Source organism: Salmo salar, chromosome 12 (assembly GCF_965601325.2).
Source record: "Salmo salar chromosome 12, fSalSal1, whole genome shotgun sequence".
Classification (NCBI taxonomy): Eukaryota; Metazoa; Chordata; class Actinopteri; order Salmoniformes; family Salmonidae; genus Salmo; species Salmo salar.
Genome location: NC_138302.1, coordinates 64,960,440 through 64,988,039, shown reverse-complemented (window position 1 = coordinate 64,988,039; position 27,600 = coordinate 64,960,440). Strand labels below are relative to the sequence as shown.

At 45.0% G+C, this 27,600-nt stretch overlaps 1 protein-coding gene and 1 long non-coding RNA gene across 5 annotated transcripts; both read left to right on the top strand.

Moving 5' to 3' along the window:
• Nucleotides 1–642: 642 nt before the first annotated feature.
• LOC106565513 (uncharacterized) lies at nucleotides 643–6,575 on the top strand. Of its 3 annotated transcripts, XR_006758052.2 has the most exons (4): nucleotides 643–1,093; nucleotides 2,890–2,973; nucleotides 3,172–3,253; nucleotides 5,426–6,562. It is a non-coding gene; the product is annotated as an uncharacterized LOC106565513 (long non-coding RNA). The 3 variants fall into 3 exon arrangements; XR_014379774.1 differs by having other exon boundaries at nucleotides 3,172–6,575; XR_014379775.1 differs by lacking the exon at nucleotides 643–1,093 and adding an exon at nucleotides 1,687–2,147 and having other exon boundaries at nucleotides 3,172–6,574.
• Nucleotides 6,576–7,366: 791 nt separating this feature from the next.
• LOC106565512 (uncharacterized) lies at nucleotides 7,367–13,022 on the top strand. Of its 2 annotated transcripts, XM_014132730.3 has the most exons (9): nucleotides 7,367–7,973; nucleotides 8,414–8,740; nucleotides 9,456–9,755; nucleotides 10,337–10,438; nucleotides 10,703–10,843; nucleotides 10,935–10,996; nucleotides 11,139–11,219; nucleotides 11,408–11,488; nucleotides 11,633–13,022. In XM_014132730.3, the coding sequence occupies exons 1-9, from the start codon at nucleotides 7,916–7,918 to the stop codon at nucleotides 11,753–11,755; spliced, it is 1,275 nt and encodes a 424-aa protein (XP_013988205.1). In that variant the 5' UTR covers nucleotides 7,367–7,915; the 3' UTR covers nucleotides 11,756–13,022. The 2 variants fall into 2 exon arrangements, with proteins under 2 accessions (XP_013988205.1, XP_013988207.1); XM_014132732.3 differs by lacking the exon at nucleotides 10,703–10,843.
• Nucleotides 13,023–27,600: the final 14,578 nt, after the last annotated feature.

The window sequence follows — 27,600 nt, the reverse complement described above, 5'->3', positions numbered from 1 at the left end:
GTTTCAGTGGTGTTTGCTATAATCTTTGCTACCCGGGTTAAATAAAGGTGAAATTAAATAAATAAAAGTTCCCTTGCGACAATTTAGCTTTTGCAACGAGACCATTAAATATATTTAAGACAATGGTAGATGAGAGTGTAGTTCTGTTCAGTTTGGACTTCAGTTTATCGCTAACCTTATCACAGGGACTTTGAAGCACTAACTTACATCATCTGCATGCTGATTCCATCTTTGACGACGCCACATAAATGGAATAGGTACTAGCTAGCTTAATAGTTAATATTTGCGCGCTAGGTCTGTATATTCAGCTAGTGTGTGTGTGCGCGATTGACTGGATGAACCTCACGGCAGTTACGTAGCAAGCTAAGGAACTGGCAGTGGATCAAACCATTGTGAGGTAAAGGGCGGGGGGGGGTCGCAATCTTTTGAAACTTAAAAACGCGCTATTAAGTGTCTATAATCAGCACAATTGCTTTCATTGCGTATTATTAATATTATTTAAATTACATAGTTATGTTTCAGTGATATATTGGAGGGGACAAATCATATTTTTCCCAGGATGGGGGGGGGTCGTGTCCCCCCCGGGATTTCCGCCCCTGATCAGTAGCATCAGAGCTTGCCTTCATGATTTGTGACCGCCGGTGTGGCAGTAACAGTCATAATGCAGCCCTAGGCACAATCCACTACTATTCACTACAATCCACAGACATTGCTATGGCAGATTCAATTAATTGAATTCCAACTTGGACATATTTTGCTCTGTGTCTCTGTAGGTTGTACTCTCGTAGAATGTAATCTGAAGGAGATCCACGTCTTCTCAGGCCAGTCTGTTCTCCTGCCCTGCACTGACCTCCAAGCTAAACCTCAAAGCCTCACATGGAACTTCCAAAAACAAAACAGTGAGTGTTGGATACCAATAACCCAGAGTGATCTCTACAGGTACAGCGTGGATATTTTAAATATTGTGAACTCTCCTGGGAACCTCTCTCTCCACCTCTCACACATCACTAAGGAGGATCATGGGGTGTAAAGGTGTACAATCAAGGATAGAGAAGACAGGAACACATACTGTACATCAGACTCTTTGTAAAAGGTAAGAGATGCATCTCAGGCTTAGACAGCTGTGTATAGAAAATATGACAGGAAGTAACAGTATAAGGCAAACATCTGTACAAACAATTCATGGTTTGTTCCCTTAAATATATAAGTTATTTCAGATTACTACAGTATATGGCATTGGTAATACTGAAGGCTAGCAGTAATACTGTTAGTAATGGGTAGTCTTAAGTGTTCATGGTAGCAGTTGTAGAGAACCATCATCTAAAATTGATAAAGTAAATAAAACACATTTCTACATATTTCAACGGGCTGCCCTTTGTTAGACACTACAGCCCTACAGATCGTTAGATCCACACACCAGTCTGCTTCTGCCCTGTTCCTGTTCTGAACTTCAGGCTAAACCTCCCAGAATCACATGGACTAAATTCAGAGATGGACAGAGACCTGAAACTATATTAACCCAGAGTGATCTCTATAAAGGCAGAGTAAAGATGTTTACTGAGAACTCTCCTGGGAACCGCTCTCTCCTCCTTTCACATCTAACGAGTGAGGATGAGGGGTGGTACAGGTGCCAAATCAGTGCTGTAGAAATCAAAGAACTCCAACTCTATGATAAAAGGTAAGAGATCCCACTCCCGATAAATCTTGGGGCTCATTTTATCTTTAGCTACATAGTATTGGCAAGGACCTAATGATCCACTTTTCTGTTAGTCAGAGCAAACCAAAACACCCACCACCAAACATCCAACAGTAACTCAAACCAAAACACCCACCAATAACTCAACCCACAACTAGAACATCCCTACCAACAACTTCCTCTAAAAGTCAGTGTAAATCATTAAAATGTCTTATATTGCTAAAGACTGTTGCTGGTTAAAGCCATACTTATATAAAAGGATCAGTACATTTCCTACCCAACATAATGTCACGGCTCCTCCTCTGCAGTGCAGGGGCGGTTCCTCCTGCAGGCAGAGGAGGGTCGTTAGTGATTGGAGCTGGTGTGATTGGAGCCACCTGGGCACAGGGTATTTAACAAACTGCTCCACTCTCTCTCGCTTGGCTTGCTCTCTCTCTCCCTGCTCCTCCAGGTATGATCCTGTTTTGGTTGTTCCTTTGTTGGTTTATTTAGTTTCCACTCAGTCATGTTCACACACACATATTCACGCATCCATGCACCTTACATTATGACATTTCCACACCTGATTCCTTTTTCTTTGTGTAGAGTTAATAGTTTTGTTTTATAATAAATAACTTTTTGAATTGGCCTATACCGGTTGTTGATGTCCTCATTTTTGCCACAGGCTATGAGCCGGCCTGTGACAATGCTCAATGGACGATGTGTGAACAAAAAGCTAGATCGATATGCAAGTGATCACAGATTCTCTTTTTAGCGTGTACTGGAAAAGTCACCAAGTCCTGTAGGGACAGACATTTGGGGGACTTCAGAGAAAGCTCAATCTACAATCTACATTGTACTGGCTGTTCTACCAGTCATTATCATCATTGCTGGAGTTGCTCTGTACAGATACAGGATAAATAATGGTTACTTGTCCACAATTGCAACCACTTAGAAAAGGAATGAGTTTAGTTGGTGAAAAGTGACAGGACTTAGTGTGTATTTAATTCCTCAATCAAGTACAAGGGAGGAACGAAAACCCAGACACTCGGCCCTCCGTGGAATGAGTTTGACACATGCTCTATCACATTGAGAGTGTGGGGAAATCAAGATCTGACAAAAGAATACATCCCATTTATCATTGTGTTATTGATATGAGGATGGTCAATTAGACAAAGTTACTGTTTGTGTCTCATTGTATCTCTCCTCTATAGGATGATCCCTCTGCAATGTAATCCATGGTTGCAGACAGAAACACTGGTTTAGGTGACAAGACAACCACACCACTCATTACACCAGTAAGATGATGTGTGTGTGCATGTGTTTGTCTTTAAGACTGTTACTGATTAAATCATGTCAAATTCAGTGGGAAAAGGAAGGTCTCACGAAAGATTGCATCTCAATCATTGTGCTACTTATGTGCTAATGGTTGTTGCATCTGTATTGTGTGTTGTGTGTATTACATGTCTCATTGTATTCTCCTCTTCCCTCTTTAGGATGATGATCCCTATGCAATGTCTGCTGCCTGTTCACACAAACATCAAACAAGAGGAGGCAACAACACTCCACAGTGCACCAGTAAGAGAAGTGCAGTGTGTGTGTTAGTATAAATACACTGAGTGTACAAAATTAAGAACAGCCTCAATTTGTCAGGGCATGGACTTTACAAGGTGTCGAAAGCAGTCCACAGAAAATATGGCCTATGTTGACTCCAATGCTTCCCACAGTTGTGTCAAGTTGGATGTCCTTTGGGTGGTGGACCATTCTTGATACACACAGGAAACTGAGCGTAAAAAACCCAGCAGCGTTGCAGTTCTTGACAGACAAACCGATGCACCTGGCACCTCCTACCATACCTCCTCTTCAAAGGCACTTAAATCTTTTGTCTTGTCCATTCACCCTCTGAATGGCACACATTGACAATCCATGTCTCATGCCTTAAAAAATCCTTATTTAATCTGTCTCCTCCCCATTCATCTACACTAATTGATGTGGATTTAACAAGTAACATCAATAAGGGTAGCTTTCACCTGGTCAGTCTATGCCATGGAAAGAGCACTGTGTGTATATATAGTGTAAATTAGCTTGAATCTACATCCCTGGATGCTGCAGTGCCTGTATCTCTGAATGTATCTTGTTTCTTATTGTCCCTTTATACAGTGGGGGGAAAAGTATTTATCTCCTGTTGATGTTGTACGTTTGCCCACTGACAAAGGATCAGTCTATAATTTTAATGGTAGGTTTATTTGAACAGTGAGACAGAATAACAAGAAAATCCAGAAAAACGCATGTCAAATGTTATAAATTGATTTGCATTTTAATGAGGGAAATAAGTATTTGACCCCCTCAAATCAGAAAGATTTCTGGCTCCCAGGTGTCTTTTATACAGGTAACGAGCTGAGATTAGGAGCACACTCTTAAAGGGAGTGCTCCTAACCGCAGCTTGTTACCTGTATAAAAGACACCTGTCCACAGAAGCAATCAGATTCCAAATGGCCAAGACCAAAAAACCTCTCCACCATGGCCAAGACCAAAGAGCTCTCCAAGGATGTCAGGGACAAGATTGTAGACCTACACAAGGCTGGAATGGGCTACAACACCATCGCCAAGCAGCTTGGTGAGAAGGTGACAACATTTGGTGCGACTATTTGCAAATGGAAGAAACACAAAAGAACTGTCAATCTCCCTCGGCCTGGGGCTCCATGCAAGATCTCACCTCGTGGAGTTGCAATGATCATGAGAATGGTGAGGAATCAGCCCAGAACTACACGGGAGGATCTTGTCAATGATCTCAAGGCAGCTGGGACCATAGTCACCAAGAAAATAACTGGTAGCACACTACGCCGTGAAGGCCTGAAATCCTGCAGCGCACACAAGGTCCCCCTGCTCAAGAATACATATACATGCCCGTCTGAAGTTTGCCAATGAACATCTGAATGACTGAGGACAACTGGTGAAAGTGTTGTGGTCAGATGAGACACAAATGGAGCTCTTTGACATCAACTCAACTCGCCGTGTTTGGAGGAGGAGGAATGCTGCCTATGACCCCAAGAACACCATCTCCACCGTCAAACATGGAGGTGGAAACATTATGCTTTGGGGGTGTTTTTCTGCTAAGGGGACAGGACAACTTCACCGCATCAAAGGGAAGATGGACGGGGCCATGTACCGTCAAATATTGGGTGAGAACCTCCTTCCCTCAGCCAGGGCATTGAAAATGGGTCATGGATGGGTATTCCAGCATGACATTGACCCAAAACACACGGCCAAGGCAACAAAGGAGTGGCTCAAGAAGAAGCACATTAAGGTCCTGGAGTGGCCTAGCCAGTCTCCAGACCTTAATCCCATAGAAAATCTGTGGAGGGAGCTGAATATTCGAGTTGCCAAACGTCAGCCTCGAAACCTTAATGACTTGGAGAAGATCTGCAAAGAGGAGTGGGACAAAATCCCTCCTGAGATGTGTGCAAACCTGGTGGCCAACTACAAGAAAAGTCTGACTTCTGTGATTGCCAACAAGGGTTTTGCCACCAAGTACAAAGTCATGTTTTGCAGAGGGGTCAAATACTTATTTCCCTCATTAAAATGCAAATAATTTTATAAAATTTGACATGCATTTTTCTGGATTTTTGTTATTGTCTCTCACTGTTCAAATAAACCTACTATTAAAATTATAGACTGATCATTTCTTTGTAAGTGGGCAAATGTACAAAATCAGCAGGGGATCAAATACTTTTTTCCCCCACTGTATAGGATCATCAATCAGTGATATACTCCACCATTGTCCACATGAAAGGAAAAGGGAAGGCAGCAGTGAGTCTGGAGATGTCACGGTCGTGATAATGGACGGACCAAGATGCAGCGTGTGTTGAGTTGCAGTGAAAACTTAAAGAAAACAATAAACATACAACGACCATGAACTACGTGGTACTGAATGCACTCACACAAAACAATATCCCACAAACACGGGTGGGAAAAAGGGCTACCTAAATATGATCCCCAATTAGAGGCAACGATTACCAGCTGCCTCTAATTGGGAACCATACAAACCACCAACATAGAAATACAAATGCTAGAAACCTCCCTAGTGACGCTCTAACCTATACACAATAGAGAACTCAGAGGGCTCTCTATGGTTAGGGTGTGACAGGAGAAGAGTGGAGAATTTGTGTTTATTTAACTTTTATTTAACTAGGTAAGTCAATTAAGAACAAATTCTTATTTACAATGACGGCAAGAGTATGCCAGCATTAAGATGAGCAGATCCTCCTAGAGCCATTATACAGTAGGCCACAGAATATGAGTGGTTATTGTTACCATGTATTACTTAACTGTAAATATGTTTCCCTCTTCACATTAAAATCTTGATCTTACAACACATTTAAAATACCATATGATAGAAATCAAATTTGATACAAATTACATTATGTATTTTGTCTTTCACTTTTCTTCTGCTATAATACCATAAATTAAATGCATTCTGTAAATATGTACGATATATACATTTTGTAAATTAAATTAATATCATTACTTTTATTAACAGTGTAAAGAATCGGGAAATCTATGGCAATAAAGTTTGAACAAAAAGTTCGGTCTTCTCTTCATTTTGATAAGTTGTGTTGTTTTATGTACGTACATTGGCAATGTTTAGAATCATAGTTCTGCTAAATTCATGCTTAGTCTCTAATGGTGGTACGTGGAGTTATATTGCAATGTGTAACGTCCGCTTCCAACTCACACTCTCAAACACATAGATCCCCTAAACGCAGCTCACTTTCCAGCTCACACTCTCAAACACATAGATCCCCTCCCGTGTGGCTCAGTTGGTAGAGCATGGTGTTTGCAATGCTAGGGTTGTGGGTTCAATTCCCACAGGGGTACAGTACGGGGAAAACATTTTTTTTATGAAATGTATGCATTCACTACTGTAAGTTGCTCTGGATAAGAGCGTCTGCTAAATGACTTAAATGTAAATGAACGCAGCTCACTCTCCAGATCCCAATCACCTGTTCACACACCTGTATGTCATTTACACACACAGTGTACTGTAGTTTTGGCCATCCTCACTAACGAAACCTTTTTGCCTATTCCCTGTACTTTTGCCTATCAGATTTCCTGTCGTCAACCTCTTGCCTTATCTCCCGGACTACGTTATTAGCCTTTTCCCTGCTTGTACTGTTACCTTTTTGGAGTCCCTGGACTTCTGACTTCTGCCTATCACTGGACCCTGCTACCTGCCTCCTCCCGTGGTCCTTTGCTAATAAACACCTGCTGCGCCCTGCGCTTGAAAACCAGCTCTCTGTCTCCCGTTGTATTGATTACACAATGGTGATAGAAATTCTCTTCCACCAGTATGCCTTTGTTGATTTTGGGGAATTATGCAATACCTGCATCATTTTTCTAATATACTGTATGTAGGGTCTATTTTGTTATCTAAAGAGGCTGAGCAGTGTTCCATTTATGAAATGACAGATTGGTGGATTGATGGTCATTTTGTCATGGATAAGATTATCATGGTCAAATGAACTATGATTCCATTCAAAAACTGACATCATTTTGAGAAGAGCTGACCATAACATAGACTGTTTCTGTACAGCACTTTGTGACATCGGCTGATGTAAAAAGGGCTTTATAAATACATTTGATGATGATGATAAGGAGAGGAGAATGACTAGTTAGAGAAAAAGGAGAAGCAGAGAGGTATGTAACCGGATGTGGGCTGAGAGTCAGGACATACCATTCACACACTCTACTTTTACTTCCCATGTGTCACACCCTGACCATAGAGAGCCTTTCTATTTCTCTATTTGGTTAGGTCAGGGTGTGATTTGGGTGTGCATTCTAAATTATGTATATCTATGTTTTATTTCTATGTTGGCCTGATATGGTTCCCAATCAGAGGCAGCTGTTTTTCATTGTCTCTGATTGGGGATCATATTTAGGCAGCCTTTTACCACTTGGGTTTTGTGGGAGGTTATTTTCTGTTTAGCGTATGTGCCTTACGGAACTGTGCGTTTTCGTTTTTCCCTTTTGTTTCTTGAAAATAAATATCATGAACACTTACCACGCTGCGTTTTGGTCCCCTTCTCATTCTAATGACGAGCGTTACACCATGTCACACAGGTACACATATTGTCAGTCTACACTCACAGGGAAGAGGAGCGGCAAACTCAGTCCTTCTTTCAACACACACACACAGAACATACCGTTTCTGTCTTTCAACATCAGGAGACAGTCATCATCATGTGGATCTCTGTGTTTCTGATCAGCTCAATCCTTCACATTACTGCAGGAAATGAAGGTGAGTCCTACTGTCTTAACCTGTATGTGGTTATGGAGGTCATGGAGACCTCACTGTTACTGAAAAAAAAGAGTGTGTGGGAAAAAATACTAATGTTATTTATTATATAAAGTGTACACAATCACATAAAGTGTTGCTTGTTGCTCTTACTCTGGGGAGATTGTTTATCAACAGTCATCCTTCTGCAGTTCTTTTTCTGGTTCATAAACAATGTTTATGGCATATCTTTTTACTTGTGGTCAAATAAACCACTGATTCACTTTGGATAAAAGTGTCTGCTAAATGGCATGATTGGATTCTGTTGCAGATCTCTCAAATAATTATTTATAGTTTCAGACTTAATTTTAGAGAGCACTGCCCATAATGGATTGTACTGTGTACATGCAGAATTGTAATAATACTCATAGTAATAAGAATTATGTTGCTCTGTGTTTCAACAGGCTGTACTCTGTCAGGCACTAACCATCCACTGCAGGAGATCACTGCATTCACAGGCCAGTCTGTTCTCCTGCCCTGCTCCTGTACTGTACGTCAGTTTGATACTCCCAGACTCACATGGACTAAATTCACCCTCAGTCAGGAGCCTGTGATATTAACCCAGAGTGATCTCTACATAGACAGAGTGGAGCTGTTTAATAGAAAATGTCCTGGGAACCTCTCGGTCCTCCTCTCACACCTCACTCAGGATGATCAGGGAGATTACAGATGTACAATCGATGATAGAGAAAACTGGGACAGAGTGAGGGACATCAGGCTCCATGTTAAAGGTAAAATATTCATCTCAGGCTTAGACAGCTGTATATAGAAAGTATAACAGTATAAGGCAAAAATCTGTACAAAACAATTCATGGTTTGGTCCATCAAATATATAAGATATTTCAGATTACTATATGGCATTGATAATACTGAAGGCTACCAGTAATACTGTTAGTAATGGGTAGTCTTACGCGTTCATGTTAGCAGTTGTAGAGAGCTACCATCATCTAAAATTGATCAAGTAGGTTTCCCTCAACAAATTGCTCTGTTTTGTTGTGGAAAATGACATAATTAGTCATGCTATCCCGTGTTTTACTGCTTAAATAATAGTCTCTTGTTATATGCAAGTGTTTTTTCTAACCTGATACAAACTTGTCTTGGTGTGACTTAGTCATAAGACTGGTCTTACAGCTAAAAGACATTTGGGTGCCACCGCAGCATGTGAAATCCTGTAGGTTTACTATCTACAGAAAGTCACATGTATAGAACCTTGCAGAAAGGAGTACAATATAGTGTTTGTTGTTGTGAATGCAGTTAGACGTTTGAGCCCTCTGGCTATCAACCTTGTGCCATCTTAAGTTTACACAGACAACGAATTACCTTTTACACACTATCTGCTGACTGCCACGTATACAGAAAGGGTAGAAGTATGGTAGAAGTTGTAGAGAACGACCATCATCTAAAATGTATAAAGTAAGTACAACACATTTTTACGTGTTTCAACAGGCTGCAGTTTGTCAGACTCTAACCAACTGGAGATAGTTCGATCCCCGGGCCAGTCTGTGCTCCTGCCCTGCTCCTGCAATGAACTCCAGGCTAAACCTCATGGACTGACATGGACTAAACACCCCGATATACCATTAACCAAGAGTGATCTCTACAGAGACAGAGTGACGAAGTTTAATACTGAGAGCTCTCCAGGGAACCTCTCTGTCCTTCTTTCATTCATCACTAAGGAGGATCAGGGGTGGTACAGGTGTACAATCAACAACCTAGACTCTAGAGACATACATATCACTGTTAAAGGTAAGAGATCTGATAATGATCCATTTTATCAGAGAGGTTTCTCCGTAAATAACTTAACATCATAAGAACAGAATGGCCAAGAATGCGTACAGAGCAGCAGTTTGTAGAGTACCTGACAATTGAGTAGAATGTAGCAGCATGGTAGGGTTATTATCACTAGTAGTAACTGTTAATAAGTGAGTGTTGTCTGCACACTGAAAAACAAGCACTGCATTCACCATTTAAGTTGACTTTTTCATGCTCATATAAGAGGTACATAACAAAATAAGTCTGGAAGGGGATAAAGATGGGTATTCAAAACACCTTGAACTCACATTCATAGCACATTTTCATTCATAATAACATAACGCATATTCAACATCAATGTCAACACTGTTGAAGGCCTACCAACCGACATAGTGCAATTGAGTGAGTGGAATCTCTCTCTTTAAACACAACAAACACAGCCAAGATATTTAAAAAAAAAAATTGAAACTAATTTGGGGCTCATGTCATCTTCAGTTGCATAGTATTGGCAGAGCTCTTTCTAACATGTGCCTCTGTTTAGCTGACACTAGGCTAATGGTCCTCTCCTCTATTAGAGACAGATGGGAAGAAAGAAAACACCATCACCAAACACCCAAAAGTAACTCCAACCAAAAGATCAGAGACTACAGAAGCACTACCAACAACTGCTTCTAATGGTCAGTTTATGTCCAATGAATATCATGAAATTATACTCCACAGGCAGAATATCTAAAGGAAATTATTCAAATGTCTCAAAATTACACACATCTGCGACTGGTTTCTATCAAATTGTCAGTACATTTTCTGTCTGACAGGCTCGAACAGATGACATTTGAACAAAAAACGACATCAGCATTCAAGCTGACCACAGTATTCTGTTTTGCACTGGGCAAAGCTCTCTGTTATACTGTAGACTGACTAAACATGTCCATATCCTGTAGGAACAGACAGAGTGAGGACTTCAGGAGAAGCTCCATCTGCATCCTCTCTGCAAAACAATACAATCCAATACATCTTAATGGCTGTCCTACCAGTCATACTGGTCATCGCTGGAATGGCTTTGTACATATACAAGAGAAAAAGTATTTATCCACAATTGCAACCACTAAAAAAAGCAATGTGGAATGTGGGAATGGCTCATTTTGTGTATTAAACTGGGTTTTTTTATCCCAGGAAAGAAAACCACAGGGGATGATAGTAGTGGGATCAAAACAGAAGGAGAGAAGAATGATGAGGTTAATGAATCATTTCGAAGCTCTATCACAGTGAGAGTGATGGGAAATGAAGATAGAAAGAATACACCCCACTTATTATTGTGTTGTTATATGGTTAAGGGTTCAAAGTGACTGTATGCGTGCCTTATTTTCTGTCTCCTAGGATGATTCTACTGCAATGTATTCCACGGTTGCGGACAGAAACACTGGTTTAGGCAACAACACAACACCACTCAGTGCACCAGTAAGAGAACGTTTGTGTTTGTGTGTTTGTTTGTTTTTAAGACTGTTCCTCGATTAAATCATGTCAAATTCAGTGGGAAAATGAAGGTCTCAAGAAAGATTACATCTCAATCCCTGTGCTATTTGTGTGCTGATGAATGTTGCAACTTCATTATACAGTATGTGTCGCATTGTATCTTCCCTCTAAAGGATGATCCCAATGCAATATATGCTGCGGTTCAACACAGAAACGCAAACCAAGAGGATACAACTACACCACTTAGTGCTCCAGTAAGAGAAAGTTTAGTGTGTGTGTGTGTGTGTGTGTGTTAGTATAAGCGTTATATATAGTGTGAATCTGTACATCCCCAGATGTTAGCAGCATTGCCTGTGTCTCTGAATGTATCTTGTGTTTCTTACTGTCCCTTTATATAGGATGATCCCTCAGTGATATACTCCACCATTGTCCACATGAAAGGAAAAGGGAAGGCAGCAGTGAGTCTGGAGAGCAGTGGAGAAATAGAATACGCCAGTGTCAAGACAGGCAGATCCTCCTAGAGCCACTATACAACGCTCACAAGGCTCACAGCCTTATACTACAGAGAGATCTCAAACAGTATTGTGCCCAGTATCATGAGGCTTTATCTGGCACACTTAACTGTAAATATATTTCAATCTCCAATAACACATGTTTAGTGGTTAGCTTGGCACAGGAAATCAGGGGCGAACATATGGAATTGTTTTAAGATGGTCATACTATGTATCGTTTAGCTACTTGATTTTCATTTTTTGTTGTGAAGCAGAGACATGCAAAGTGCCTTAAATGGCTTGTGATTTACCTAGTTCCCTTTTTATTTTGCTGTTTTGTAATAGAGACGGATGACTTCAGCCATTTAAAAAAAAAAGGGAGATGTGGTTTGATGTGTATAGAAACATCTTTCGCAATCACTATTGCAAGAGGTTTCATTGGTGGCTATTCAAAGTGATATATCACCCATTTTAACATATGAATCTTATCTTTCTGCCAAGTAGCTGGTACACCTTGAAGAATTCATAATTCTTGAAGTTGACAACAAAAATGTAAAATGTTTGTATTTTTAAGCCTAAGTTTGTTACAGCCAACTATCTTTGTAAAAACAACCTATTGTCGAAACCAGTCAGTTAGCTACTTCCTCTTTGGTCTAACGGACAAATCACAAATTGTTGTATTCCTGAACAATAAAAGCACTCTAGCAATGTCATCAACTGAAGCATACCCTTTTAAAGTGCACAATTAACAGGGAATGCCATGTTTAAGTGTGTATGTTTCTGTACAGACAGTATCGCCATTTGACAAAGTCAGATTTTCCAATGACTTACTTCAGCACACTCCCACAGACCACAAACAGATGGCCATCTACAGCATCTTTTGCAATATAAAGTGCTTTTGGTGATATTTCAGGTTTTTTTTAATTGCTAAAAACCTGTTTTTGCTTTGTCATTATGGGGTATTGTGTGTAGATTGATGAGGGGAAGAATTATTGAATCAATTTTAGAATAAGGCTGTAACGTAACAAAATGTGGAAAAAGTCAAGGGGTCTGAATACTTTCCGAATGCACTGATCAGATCTATTTTTGATATGTCCTCATTCTCAGCACTAACATGTCTGTGACTTTTCCTTTTAAAGATGATAATATTAACATGCTGGTGTAGTAGACGCTTTTATCCAAAGTGACTAATACGAAGTAAACATATTTAGTAGCCTATATGTAGCCCATGGGCAAGTAGCTAACCTTGTGGATGTTGCCAACCCTATGCTGATAAACTTTACAAAACAAGTGTGAATTAACTGTTTTTGCCTGTCTCTTAAACATTGTTACCATGTTACGAAGTACAAGAAATACAACTGGAAATGGCAAGTTGGAACTCTAAATCCAACAGGGGATTATTGGTGAAGACCCACCAGAATAGACACAAGTCAAACACATTGAGGTGATTTGACCAATAAAATGAAAAGGAGAGGGTAGAACATTGAGAAGAGATTAGGATTAAACAGCTGGAGAAGAAGGGGGTTTGGTGGTAATAATGTGTTCCAGGCATCTGTTCTTGCTGAGCGTGGTGTGTGCTCCCACCTGCTGGAGATACGTAGGTCTCCAATGCCATGCAGTAGGTACGCCAGTCCTTGCCCATGGCCAAGAAACCTACAGAGCAGAGCAATTATAGTAAAGTATTGCACTTCTAACTAATAAAGAACATTGTTGCAAAGTTTGACAATTCTGTTTCAAGACATTAAGATCTGTAGTGTCATATCAAATCAAATTGTATTTGTCACATGCACCGAATCGAATCCACAGGTGTAGACCTTACAGTGAAATGCTTAATTACAAGCCCTTAACCAACAATGCAGTTTTAAGAAGAAGAAAAAAGGTAAGAGATAGCATAACAAATAATTAGACAACATAGTAAATAGCAATAGCGGGGCTATATACAGGGGATGCCGGTACATAGTCAATGTGCACGGGCACCAGTGTCAATGTAATTGAGGTAATTATGTACATGTAGGCAGAGGTATTAAAGTGGCTATGCATAGATAATAACAGAGAGTAGCAGCAGCGTGGAGGGAGACTGTCTATGATTAGGGTGGCTGGAGTCTTTGACAATTTTTAGGGCCTTCCTCTGACACTGCCTGGTATGGTGGTCCTGGATGGCAGGAAGCTTGGCCCCGGTGATGTACTGGGCCGTACGCACTACCCTCTGTAGTGCCTTGCGGTCGGAGGCCGAGCAGTTGCCATACCAGGCTGTGATGCAACCCATCAGGATGCTATCGATGGTGCAACTGTAAAACCTTTTGAGGATCTGAGGACCCATGCCAAATCAATTCAGTCTCTTGAGGGGGAATATGTTTTGTCATGCCCTCTTCAGGACTGTCTTGGTGTGCTTGGACCATGTTAGTTTGTTGGTGATGTGGACGCCAAGGAACTTGAAGCTCTCAACCTGCTCCACTACAGCCCCATCGATGAGAATGGGGGCGTGCTCGGTTCTCCTTTTCCTGTAGTCCACAATCATCTCCTGTGTCTTGATCACGTTGAGGGAGAGGTTGTTGTCCTTGCACCACACGGTCAGGTCTCTGACCTCCTCCCTATAGGCTGTCTCATCATTGTCGGTGATCAGGCCTACCACTGTTGTGTCATCAGCAAACTTAATGATGGTGTTGGAGTCGTGCCTGACCGTGCAGTCATGAGTGAACAGGGAGTACAGGAGGGGACTGAGCATGCACCCCTGAGGGGCCCCTGTATTGAGGATCAGCGTGGCGGATGTGTTGTTATCTACCCTTACCACCTGGATGCGGCCCGTCAGGAAGTCCAGGATCCAGTTGCAGAGGGAGGTATTTAGCCCCAGGGTCCTTAGCTTAATGATGAGCTTTGAGGGCACTATGGTGTTGAACGCTGAGCTGTAGTCAATGAATAGCATTCTCACATAGCTGTTCCTTTTGTCCAGGTGGGAGAGGGCAGTGTGTAGTGCAATAGAGATTGCATCATGTGTGGATCTGTTGGAGCGGTATGCAAATTGAAGTTAGTCTAGGGTTTCTGGGATAATGGTGTTGATGTGAGCCATGACCAGCCTTTCAAAGCATTTCATGGCTACAGATGTGAGTGCTACGGATCGTTAGTCATTTAGGCAGGTTACCTTAGTGTTCTTGGGCACAGGGACTATGGTGGTCTGCTTGAAACATGTTTGTATTACCGACTCAGACAGGGAGAGGTTGAACATGTCAGTGAAGACACTTGCCAGTTGGTCAGCGCATGCTCGGAGTACACGTCCTGGTAATCCGTCTGGCCCACCGGCCTTGTAAATGTTGACCTGTTTAAAGGTCTTACTCACAACGGCTGCGCAGAGCCTGATCACACAGTCGTCCAGAACAGCTTATGATCTTATGCATGTTTCAGTGTTACTTGCCTCTAAACGAGCATAGAAGTTATTTAGCTCGTCTGGTAGGCTCGTGTCACTGGGCAGCTCTCGGCTGTGCTTCCTTTTGTAGTCTAATAGTTTGCAAGGCCTGCCACATCCGACGAGCGTCGGAGCCGGTGTGGTACGATTCGATCTTAGTCCTGTATTTACGCTTTGCCCGTTTCATGGTTCGTCGGAGGGCATAGCGGGATTTCTTATAAGCTTCCGGGTTACAGTCCCGCTCCTTGAAAGTGGCAGCTCTACACTTTAGTTCAGTGCGAATGTTGCCTGTAATCCATGGCTTCTGGTTGGGATATGTACGTACAGTCACTGTGGGGACGATGTCCTCGATGCACTTGTTGATAAAGCCAGTGACTGATGTGGTGTACTCCTTATAGCCATCGGAAGAATCCCGGAACATATTCCAGTCTGTGCTAGCAAAACAGTCTTGTAGTTTAGCATCTGCTTCATCTGACCACTTTTTTATAGACCGAGTCACTGGTGCTTCCTGCTTTAATTTTTGCTTGTAAGCAGGAATCAGGAGGATAGAGTTATGGTCAGATTTGACAAATGGAGGGCGAGGGAGAGCCTTGTACACTTCTCTGTGTGTGGAGTAAAGATTGTCTAGAATTTTTTTCCCTCTGGTTGCACATTTAACATTCTGATTGAAATTAGGTAAAACTGATTTAAGTTTCCCTGCATTAAAGTCACCGGCCGCTAGAAGCGCCACTTCTGGATGAGCATTTTCCTGTTTGCTTATGACGGTTTTAGTGCCAGCTTCTGTCTGTGGTGGTTTGTAGACAGCTTCGGAAAATACAGATGAAAACTCTCTAGGTAGATAGTGTGGTCTACAGCTTATCATGAGATACTCTACCTCAGGCGAGCAAAACTTTGACACTTCCTTAGATATCGTGCACCAGCTGTTGTTTACATAAATGCATAGGCCCCCACCCCGTGTCTTACCAGAGGCTGCTGTTCTGTCCTGCCGAAAGAGTGTTTAACCCGCCAGCTGTATGTTCTTAATGTCGTTGTTCAGCCACAACTCGGTGAAACATAAGTTATTATAGTTTTTAATGTCCCATTGGTCGGATATACGTGCTTTTGCAACATTATGTACAAAACAACTTACGAACAACGTGAAAAGACAAACAAAATAGCATGGTTGGTTAAGAGCCGATAAGACGGCAGCCCTACCCTTCGGCGCCATCTTCCTCAACACAGCAATCAATAATATAGATTAATAGGGTCAAAATAGGCTCTAGGTAAGTGAAATATTTGTATTAAAAATACATACCAAGTTGTTTCAGAACTTTGGTTGGTGCATTTAACTGAGGCTTGGCTGGTAGAGGAGGAAACTAGAGGGAGAAGAAGTCACATTAGTTATATTGAGGCTTGCATTATTTTACTTTATTTGAAAACAATTTACCAGATTGAAGCTTTATATAGGTTTGTTTGTTAGGGTCAGTGTCCATAATGAGACAGGTTTAGGTAGGAAGAGATGGGATACTAACGATAACACCCAGCATCCCAGGCACCTCCTCCTGAGAGAACAGACACTGCTGCATAGCCCTCGTGAGTCCTGGCCACATGGTTCTCCCCACTGTCTGACAACTGGGACACACAGAGACAGAGAGACAGAGAGAGAGAGAGAGAGAGAGAGAGAGAGAGAGAGAGAGAGAGAGAGAGAGAGAGAGAGCGCGACAGAGAGCGAGATAGAGAGACCCCCCCCCCCCCCCAATATGGATGTGAAGTTTTTGAGACTTAAGTATTAGAACAAAACGGAGAACACCATCGTGTTCGTGAGGGTTTCATCTTCGTTCGGACTCTATGGACGTTTTCGCGAGAAGACCGATTTTCGGCATGTCTCATGGTCTGACAAACACCGTTGTAGCTCAGCCACCGTCCACCACAGATGCGAAAAGTTGACATAGGCGGATGTTGAGGATTGAAACCCAACTCATGCAAAACTGACGGATTAGTTTAACTAATGGATTTTAATGGGGATTTTTGTATTATGTTACGTAGATTGATGCATGGGTGTGTCAATAGAATCTTAAGGATTTTAAATTAGGAATATTCTGTTTATTCATAGATACAGGGATACTCCTGAGTGGTATACGCTGGCCCGGGTTGAACCAGGCAAAGGCCCATCACATCATCAGTGAATGTGGGGAGGGAGGAGCATAGGGTTGCCAACTTTCTCACTACCAAATAAGGGACAAAAGGTTGCGTGCCAGTGCACGGTGCCACGGCGGTATGGGTATGGTGTTGTGTGAATGAATGAATATACAGTGTATATTCATATTCTTATTCAATTGGAAAGGCAAAACATTTGTATATTCCATTTAGTCTATATCTTTACTAAAACTGTATCATTATTGTAAGGTATGCGTACCTGGCTGCAGGGGAGTCAGGTGCAGGAGAGCAGAATTTGGGTAGCAAACGGAGCCTTTTATTACGGCGAACAAAACACACGGCACTAAGAACACTAAACAAAATACGGGTTGACATAACCCAGCGCAAACCAGTCTAACGTGCACATACACGAAACAACAAACAATTCCACACACAGACATGGGGGGAACAGAGGGTTATATACACGTCAAATAATGAGGGAATGTAAACCAGGTGTGTGGGAAAACAAGACAAAACAAATGGAAAAAATGAAAGGTGGATCGGCGATGGCTAGAAGACCGGTGACGTTGACCGCCAAACGTCGCCCGAACAAGGAGAGGAACCGACTTTGGCGGAAGTCATGACAATTATGTAAACTGATGTGAATAAACCTCAAAATAAATGATCAAAGAAATCACAATTTGGACCTTTACAGCAAAAAAAATACTTTTCAAATGCTGCTCTTGACTGATTCAAGCAGTCTTTTCTCTTTTTGCATAGCCAGAGAGAAGTCATTACACGACAAGTCACAGTTCACAGATATTTGGAGTTCATTTTTGATCAGCTCTGTGCTACAACTGTTTCTTGAGTCTGACCATTTCATGGTCATCAGACAGAAAATCCTCTCTACAAAGGCATTTGAGCCTGGCACACTGAGGACAAATGAGACAATCCTGAACATGATCAAGTTGGCTTTCCCTAGGTTTTTGAAAACTGCCACCCACTTCTCACTGGCGGATTTTGTGGTATCCTGTCTGGCTTTTTGTATTTCCTCCCGGCTAGCACAAAACTTTTCATAGAGTTGGTCCATACTGAATGTCTCTGTCATTTTGAGGACAACCACCACCTGCTCCAGGTCAGTGAAGGAGAGCTCCTCATAGAGGCCTATCAGTTTCACCATTACATTTTCTGGTGAGAAATGAAACCACTTGTATGTAATGACAGTGTCATAGAACTTCAAAGTCCTGTTGCTGCTTGGACCTTTGTGCTGACAATTGTTTGTCCATCAGCTGCTTGGTCTGGTATCCAAAAAAAACGGTCCTGTTTCAGCTGAAGCATCTTAATTTTGAACTGTTGGACTTCCTCGTAAACATCTGTGATGCAGAGCATTGTTTCCTCCAGCTTTTTACGAGCTGGTCTAAAACACACCCACGTTGTGGAAAAAGCACAGATAAATCTCAGCAGCTTCCGTTTTTTCTTCATACTCAAGAATACTCGAGTGCCACAGGAGTATGATGTAAGAGCTGGCCAGCTTTGCAGGAGACGATCGACAGCTGGATGAAGAGAGAGCCATCGTGTCCAAACATGTCGCAGAATTTCACGCCACTCAATCTCAACAAAGGCAAAAAAATGCACGCAGTTCCTCTCTTCGGGAAGCAGATACTAATAAGTGGCTGTAGATCTATAAAAGAATTGTCACAATATCCACTGACAGCTGATCGCAGGCGTGCTTGCAGGCATTATGAGCTATGTGAGCTGGGCAATTACAATCTTTGACAGTGGGAGTGAAGTTTTTGGAAAAAGTGGACCCTTGGCTTTTGGCTGATCCATTTGTGGTTTCTGGGTGGGTGAAACCAGAGTTGGGAGCTGTGGAATCGGTGAAGGTAACCAGAAGTGGTCTTGTGATAATTGTGTTTCTGCTGGTCAGAGGGAGCAGGCGCTCCGCGTTAAACGAATGGGGACAAGAGATGTGAATTGTTTCGCTCTCAAGAAAAGGTCGTCATTGAAAGGAGTTATTACTGGGGTAGCGGTAAATGTGAAAGTTTACCAACTGAAGGGGAAGCTTCCCGGTGTTTGTGATGCTCGTCGTTTGGTGCGACGCAGACTGGGTGGCGTGAGTGGTGAAACAGAAGAGTCGTTGTCTGTTGTTGAGTCTTTGCCTGACAAAGTGATGTTAGGATATATAAGTTATCCTGTACGAGCTTTTGTGCCGAATACATTACGTTGTTACAGGTGTCAAGCTTATGGGCATGTGGCAGCAGTGTGTAGGAGGGCAGTTCAAAGGTGTGAGAAGTGTCCAGAAGGGCATGAGACAAAGGAATGTGTAGCATTGGGAAAAGTAGTGATACAGTATGTGTTCATTGTAGGGGTGCCATAGGGCAGGGTATCAGAAATGTCTGGTGCAAGAGAGGCAGGTTGAGGTTTCCAGGGTTAGAGTAGTGCAGAAGTGTTCATATGCTGAGGCAGTGAAGAAAGTAGAGGAAGATGAGTCAAGGGGGAGGGATCCTGAGAAGAGTGGTGTCATGGCTGTCTAGGACCAGTGGAGATGTGGAATCAGGAGCAGTAGACAGAGGGCCGGAGCAACTGTGTTTTAATAGTAATAGTAACACGCAATAGCCGTAGGGCACCAGGCGCGTGGCGAAGTCTGCCAGGGGAAAAACACCTTCCCAAAATAAGCGCACTGGAAACAAAAGCCCGCAGCCCGGCAATAATAATCGACAATAACAATTTACAATCACAACTGTCCTGAGTGGACAATAAACAATCCCGCACGAGAACCCCAACTGAAAATACACACTAAATAACCCCCCACTAATGACAAACACAAAACAGGTGCGAGATAGACAGACAGACAAAACCAAAAGACACAGAAACAACGATCGGTGGCAGCTAATAGGCCGGCGACGACGACCGCCGAGCGCCGCCCGACCGAGGAGGGGCGCCACCTTCGTTAGATACTGTGACAGTACCCCTCCCCTGACGCCGGCCTCGGGGACGGCCCGGAGGGCAAGGCGCCGGCCGATCCGGACGGCGACGGTGGAATTCTTGTAGCATAGGTGGATCTAGAATGTCCGCCGCCGGAACCCAGCACCTCTCCTCCGGACCGTACCCCTCCCAGTCCACGAGGTACTGCAGGCCCCCGACCCGACGTCGGGAGTCCAGGATGGCTCGGACTGTGTACGCCGGGGCCCCCCCGATGTCCAGGGGGGGCGGGGGGACCTCCAGCACCTCATCGTCCTGCAGTGGACCAGCTACCACCGGCCTGAGGAGAGACACATGAAACGAGGGGTTAATACGGTAATATGAAGGGAGTTGTAACCTGTAACACACCTCGTTTATCCTCCTCAGGACTTTGAACGGCCCCACAAACCGCGGACCCAGCTTCCGGCAGGGCAGGCGGAGAGGCAGGTTCCGGGTCGAGAGCCAGACTCTGTCCCCCGGATTATACACGGGGGCGTCACTGCGGTGGCGGTCAGCGCTCTCCTTGTGACATTCACCAGCCCTCCTTAAGCACTCCTGGACACCATTCCAGGTCTCCTGAGAGCGCTTCACCCATGCCTCCACCGCAGGAGCCTCCGTCTGGCTCTGTTGCCATGGCACCAGGACCGGCTGATACCCCAAAACCACCTGGAAGGGTGATAGGTTGGTAGAGGAGTGGCGCTGAGAGTTCTGGGCCATCTCGGCCCATGGCACGAACTGCGCCCACTCCCCTGGCCGGTCCCCGCAATACGACCGCAGGAACCTGCCCACATCCTGGTTAATGCGCTCCACCTGCCCATTACTCTCGGGGTGGAACCCCGAGGTCAAGCTGACCGAGACCCCCAGCTTCTCCATAAACGATCTCCACACCCTGGACGTGAACTGGGGACCCCGATCAGATACGATGTCCTCGGGCACCCCATAGTGCCGGAAGACATGGGTGAACAGGGCCTCCGCGGTTTGCAGGGCCGTAGGAAGACCGGGCAAAGGGAGCAGACGGCAGGACTTAGAGAACCTGTCCACAACGACCAGGATCGCCGTATTCCCCTGGGACGGCGGGAGATCCGTGAGGAAATCCACCGAGAGGTGAGACCAAGGCCGCTGTGGAACGGGGAGGGGCTGTAATTTCCCTCGAGGCAGGTGCCTAGGAGCCTTGCACTGAGCGCATACCGAACAGGAAGAGACATAACGCCGAACATCCTCAGCCAAGGTGGGCCACCAGTACCTTCCCTTCAGGCCCCGCACAGTCCGTTCCACCCCAGGATGACCCGAGGAGGGTAGAGTGTGGGACCATCGGATCAGGCGATCGCGAACACCAAGCGGAACGTATTTCAGGCCCACGGGACATTGAGGAGGAGTGGGTTCTGACCGACCCACCCGCTCGATGTCCGCATCCACCTCCCATACCACCGGTGCCACCAGACAGGAGGCGGGGAGTATGGGAGTGGGATCGATGGTCCGCTCCTCGGTGTCGTAGAGACGCGACAGTGCGTCAGCCTTCCGGTTCCGGGAACCTGGAATGTACGAGAGGGTAAAGTGAAACCTCGTAAAAAACATGGCCCACCTTGCCTGACGGGGATTAAGCCTCCTCGCTGCCCGAATATACTCCAGGTTACGGTGGTCGGTCCAGATGAGAAAAGGGTGACGTGCCCCCTCAAGCCAATGTCTCCACACCGTCAAAGCCCTGACCACGGCTAACAGCTCCCGGTCCCCCACATCATAGTTGCGCGCCGCCGGGCTCAGCTTCTTAGAAAAGAAGGCACATGGGCGGAGCTTCGGAGGAACGCCCGAGCGCTGCGAAAGCACAGCTCCTACCCCAGCCTCGGACGCGTCCACCTCCACTATGAATGGCAAGGAGGGGTCCGGGTGCGCCACGACAGGTGCATTGGTAAACAGAACCTTCAGACGATGGAAGGCTCTGTCCGCCTCTGCTGACCATCGTAGCCGCACCGGCCCCCCCTTCATCAGTGAGGTAATGGGAGCGCCACCTGGCCAAAACCCCGGATAAACCTCCGATAATAATTAGCGAACCCCAAGAACCGCTGCACCTCCTTCACAGTGGTTGGGGTTGGCCAATTACGCACAGCCGTCACGCGGTCACACTCCACCTCTACCCCCGAGGTGGAAATGCGATATCCTAGAAATGAGACGGCTCGTTTGAAGAACTCGCATTTCTCAGCCTTGACGTATAGGTTATGCTCCAGCAGCCGCCCAAGCACTTTACGCACGAGGGACACATGCTCGGCGCGTGTGGCGGAGCAAATCAGGATGTCATCGATGTACACCACCACACCCTGCCCGAGCATGTCCCGAAGGACCTCGTCCACAAAGGATTGGAAGACAGCGGGAGCGTTCTTTAACCCATACGGCATGACCAGGTACTCATAATGGCCCGATGTGGTACTAAATGCGGTTTTCCACTCGTCTCCATCTCGGATACGCACCAGGTTATATGCGCTCCTGAGATCTAATTTCGTGAAGAAGCGCGCCCCGTGAAATGACTCCACTGCCGTAGCAATGAGAGGTAGCGGGTAACTGAAACCCACTGTGATAGCATTTAGACCTCTATAGTCAATGCACGGGCGCAGACCTCCCTCCTTCTTCTTCACGAAAAAAAGCTTGAGGAGACGGGGGACTTAGATGGCCGAATGTATCCCTGTCTCAAGGACTCAGTGACGTATGTATCCATAGCCACTGTCTCCTCCTGAGACAGAGGATACACGTGACTCCTAGGAAGAACCGCTTCGGCCTGGAGGTTTATCGCACAATCTCCTCGTCGATGGGGGGGTAATAGAGTCGCCTTTGGCGATAGCCAAATCGGCATACTCTGAGGGAATGTGCACGGTGGAGACTTGGTCTGGACTCTCCACCGTAGTCGCACCGATGGAAACTCCTATGCACCTACCTGAGCACTCCCTCGACCACCCCGTAAGAGCCCTCTGTCTCCACGAAATCTGCGGGTTGTGCGTGGCTAGCCAGGGGATTCCCAGTACCACCGGAAACGCTGGGGAGTCAATGAGGAACAGGCTGATACGCTCCTCATGACCCCCCCACGTCTGCATAACCAGTGGCACTGTGACCTCCCCTACTTGGCCTGACCCTAGCGGTCGACTATCTAGGGCGTGCACGGGGAAGGGGTGGTCCAGCTGAACCAGGGGAATCCCTAACCTCTTCGCTAACCCACGGTCCATAAAACTCCCAGCTGCACCTGAATCGACTAGTGCCTTATACTGGAAGTGAGGCGAAAAATCAGGAAAACAAACAGAGGTGTACATGTGATTGACAGGGGGCTCTGGGTGTGGCTGGTGCGGACTCACCTGGGGGGTCGAAGTAGTGCTCTGCCTGCCCTCCGAACTCCCGGGGGGACCACTCCAGCACCGGTCCACAGTGTGTCCTCTGCGTCCACATCGGGTGCAGGAGAGACCCCCCCCTCCAGTCCTCCTCGACGCAGTCCCCCCTATCTCCATGGGCTGTGGAGCGGGGGGACTGGGAAGCGGAATGAACAGGCCCCGACTGGAACGTCCCCGGGAAGCCAGCAGGTTGTCCAGTCTAATGGACAAATCCACCAGTTGGTCTAGGGTGGAGGCGTTGTCCCTACAGGCCAGCTCCCGGCGGACGTCCTCGTGAAGGCTACACCTATAGTGGTCTATCAAGGCCCGCTCGTTCCACCCCGATCCAGCGGCGAGAGTCCGGAATTCTAGGGCGAAATCCTGAGCGCTCCTCATCTCCTGTCTCAAGTGGAATAGCCGCTCACCCGCCGCCCTGCCCTCCGGGGGATGATCGAAAACCGCCCGGAAGCGGCGGGTGAACTCAGGGTAGTCGCCCCGAGCCGAGTCTGGGCCATCCCAGACCGCATTGGCCCATTCCAGGGCTCGACCCGTGAGACAGGAGACGAGGACGCTCACCCTCTCTTCGTCGGAAGGGGGGGGCGGACGGTCGCCAGGTATAGTTCCAATTGGAGCAAGAACCCCTTGCACCCAGCGGCCGTCCCATCGAACTCCCGGGGAGGAGTAATCCGGATACCACCGGCGACCGCTTCAGGGGGTGTGTGTAGGGGCGCAGGGTGAGGGACCGGAGCTGGTCCAGCTGGGGAAGCACCTCTCTCCCAGTTCTCCAACCGGGCCAACACCTGGTCCATGGCCGAGCCTAGGCGGTGGAGGAGGCTGGCGTGTTGAGAGACCTGCTCAGCCATGGATGGCGCTTCTGCTCCTGCTGACTCCATATTGGGTGCGGGATTCTGTCACGGCTGTCTAGGACCAGTGGAGATGTGGAATCAGGAGCAGGAGACAGAGGGCCGAAGCAACTGTGTTTTAATAGTAATAGTAACACGCAATAGCCGTAGGGCACCAGGCGTGTGGCGAAGTCTGCCAGGGGAAAAACACCTTCCCAAAATAAGCGCACTGGAAGCGCACTGCAGCCCGGCAATAATAATCGACAATAACAATTTACAATCACAACTGTCCTGAGTGGACAATAAACAATCCCGCACGAGAACCCCAACTGAAAATACACACTAAATAACCCCCCACTAATGACAAACACAAAACAGGTGCGAGATAGACAGACAGACAAAACCAAAAGACACAGAAACAACGATCGGTGGCAGCTAATAGGCCGGCGACGACGACCGCCGAGCGCCGCCCGACCGAGGAGGGGCGCCACCTCGTTAGATACTGTGACAAGTGGTGTGAGTAGTAGATCTGTACCAGTACAGCACGGAAGCCAACAAGTGATATATGTTTCAGTAAGATTGGATTTTTTGCATTTATAGCAATGGTTATCAACTGTACTCCAGGGAAGGAACGTGCGTCGCAGAAAATTGAGGTTGTGGTGGCAGCTGCAGAGAGGCATTTGGGTGTGCGAGACTTGACATCAGAAGAGTTACAGGGTGTGTTAAGTGGTGGTGTCCATCCTTTCAGGCTGTTTGCCTGAAGTAGGACTAAATAGATTTAAATAGTGGAGTAGGGTGGTGTTTTAAAAATATATATATGTTTTAGTGAGTTTAGTTTTAGGGTATTGGTAGGGTATTTGTTTATTTATTTTTTCAAGCAAAGTATAAGGGAGTTATACTCCAGTCTAGTAGGTGGTGGTAATGTAACATTTATTGGATGCCAACCGCTGTTAAACTTCCTCGAAGAAGTACACATTGTTGGATTACTTCATGGAGCAAAACATTTCTTAAATGTAATAATGAAGCATTTTCTACATTCAAATGAACCCCCTGCAACTAGACATGGAAGTTTGAAGACATGTTGTCTTCCAAGTCGGTAATTGAGAAAGTATCATCACCAAGTAAAGGTTGGTTGAACATTTGTGCTATGCTTAACATTACATTTTAGTCATTTAGCAGACGCTCTTATCCAGAGCGACTTACAGTTTTGCATTCAGACTTGCATTCATCTTAAGATAGGTGGGACAACCACAAATCACAGTCTTAGTAAGTAGCCTACATTTTTCCTCAATAAAGTAGCTATCAGCAAAGTCATAGATAGTAATGGGGAAAAAAGTAAAGTGCCAAGTGTTAATTCACGAAAGGCTCACCCAGCTGGATCAGTAAACATAGTCTGATTAGGCGATTATATGTTTAATAGCATGCCCAGTCTAGTAAATAAGCAGCAGCCACAAGATGTTCAAAGTCGTCTTCCCTTTGAATTTTAAGATTATATGTGACAAGTTATATAATTACCCAAGCTCTGCTGGTACCTAAAAGGTTATTTCAGCTTTCAGTTTAGGCCTTTTAAGCTATGAAGCACAGGGAAAGACTCTTTTCACGCCACTTCGATACCAAAGTGACTTTTTCGTAGCAGGTTAAGAGAATTAACGCAGAAGGTTAGGTGAATTAATGCAGCAGGTTAGGAGAATTAACATAGCGGGTTAGGAGACTGAGGTTAAGGTTAGCAAAAATTCTCTCCTAACCTGCTATGAAAGTCCCATGAAGCACCACCGCCAGCAATGCATCTTGGTCTTGTTTTCCAGCTGTACGCACCCCCTAACCCCACTTTCTTCAGGCAGGTACAGGATCACCTGTCCTCTTGCAGGCCCCGTCGTGTCGGAATCTTCTTCTTCTATGGTATATTGGCGATGGTATATCGCCACCTACGGTGCGGGATGGAAACAGGATTCCCAAAAATTGAACAAAATACCAATAAATAATAAAAATATACATGTATATAAAAAGAAATGAACTAAAATAAAACTACCAAAAAATAAATAAACTAAATCAAACAAGTTTTCTGTTAAAAATGTAACAGATCTGATCCATACACAGGCTCAAGGGGAACCTGGGAGAGCGGGTCTTCCGACGCCAGTACCCATTAAGCCCCAAAAACGTTTCTGCCGCAGCCACAATAATGTCCAGTTTCTTAGACTTCTTTGAGATACACACAGGGTATCTTTTGACTGGCAGCAAACATTTACTACAGGCTGTGATGTATCCACTACCATATCTTCACTAGCATCACTTGTGTTCTCAATTATTTTAATCGCCTCCGCATAGGAGATTCGATAGACTGCTCTAACTTTTGCCACGTAAATCTCCTTCACCCTTACAGGGCATTCCAGGAACGTGGGACCATGATCCCCACCACAATTGCAACGCTGTCCTCCTTCAACACACCATTCTTCAATATACTCTTTCCGTCTGCACATACTTGAAACATGGCCAAATCCTTTACAAAGCTTACACTGCAATGGTTTGGGGATGAAATATCTTACAGCGTATCTTACATAACCATGCTTCACATGCGTATGTATTTGCTCTTTATCAAAAAACAACAGGACCGGCAGACTTTCTTATTTTTCTCCATTCACCCGCCGGGAATTGTCTTCAGGTATTCAACCTGAACATCGATTTTCACCCCTGAGATGACTCCTTTGATGGGTGCTCTACTCCAAAGTTCAAAACACAAAACTTCTGTTGTTCGGATTCTTTTGAGGCTCACTGCAATCTTACTCTATTCTTCAGAAATACAATTAATCAAAATAAGGTCACTCCTGGTCTTTCTGACAGACTCCACTCCACTTTTCCCAGCGCATACTTAACCATTTGACACCTCAAACGTGTTTTTCCCACATATGCATCCTTACTCAACAAACACATTACAACAAGAAGTGATTCATTATCATTCATACACATATCCTCCACTCCAATTTTAGCCAATTTAATTTTTGTTCCAGTTTTCACTACTACTGTTGTCCATTCAAAACATTTGTCTTCACCAACTTTGCTCGACGCGCTGCTTGATTCGAACTCAGCATCCACTTCCGCCATCTTTTCCCTCGTGTCGGAATCACCCCACAAGAGGCGCTCTGATGTCGTAATTAGCACAGGCGGTCGGTAGTGGAAAGACAGGAAGAAGAGAAAGCAGTGGAACGTCTAGTA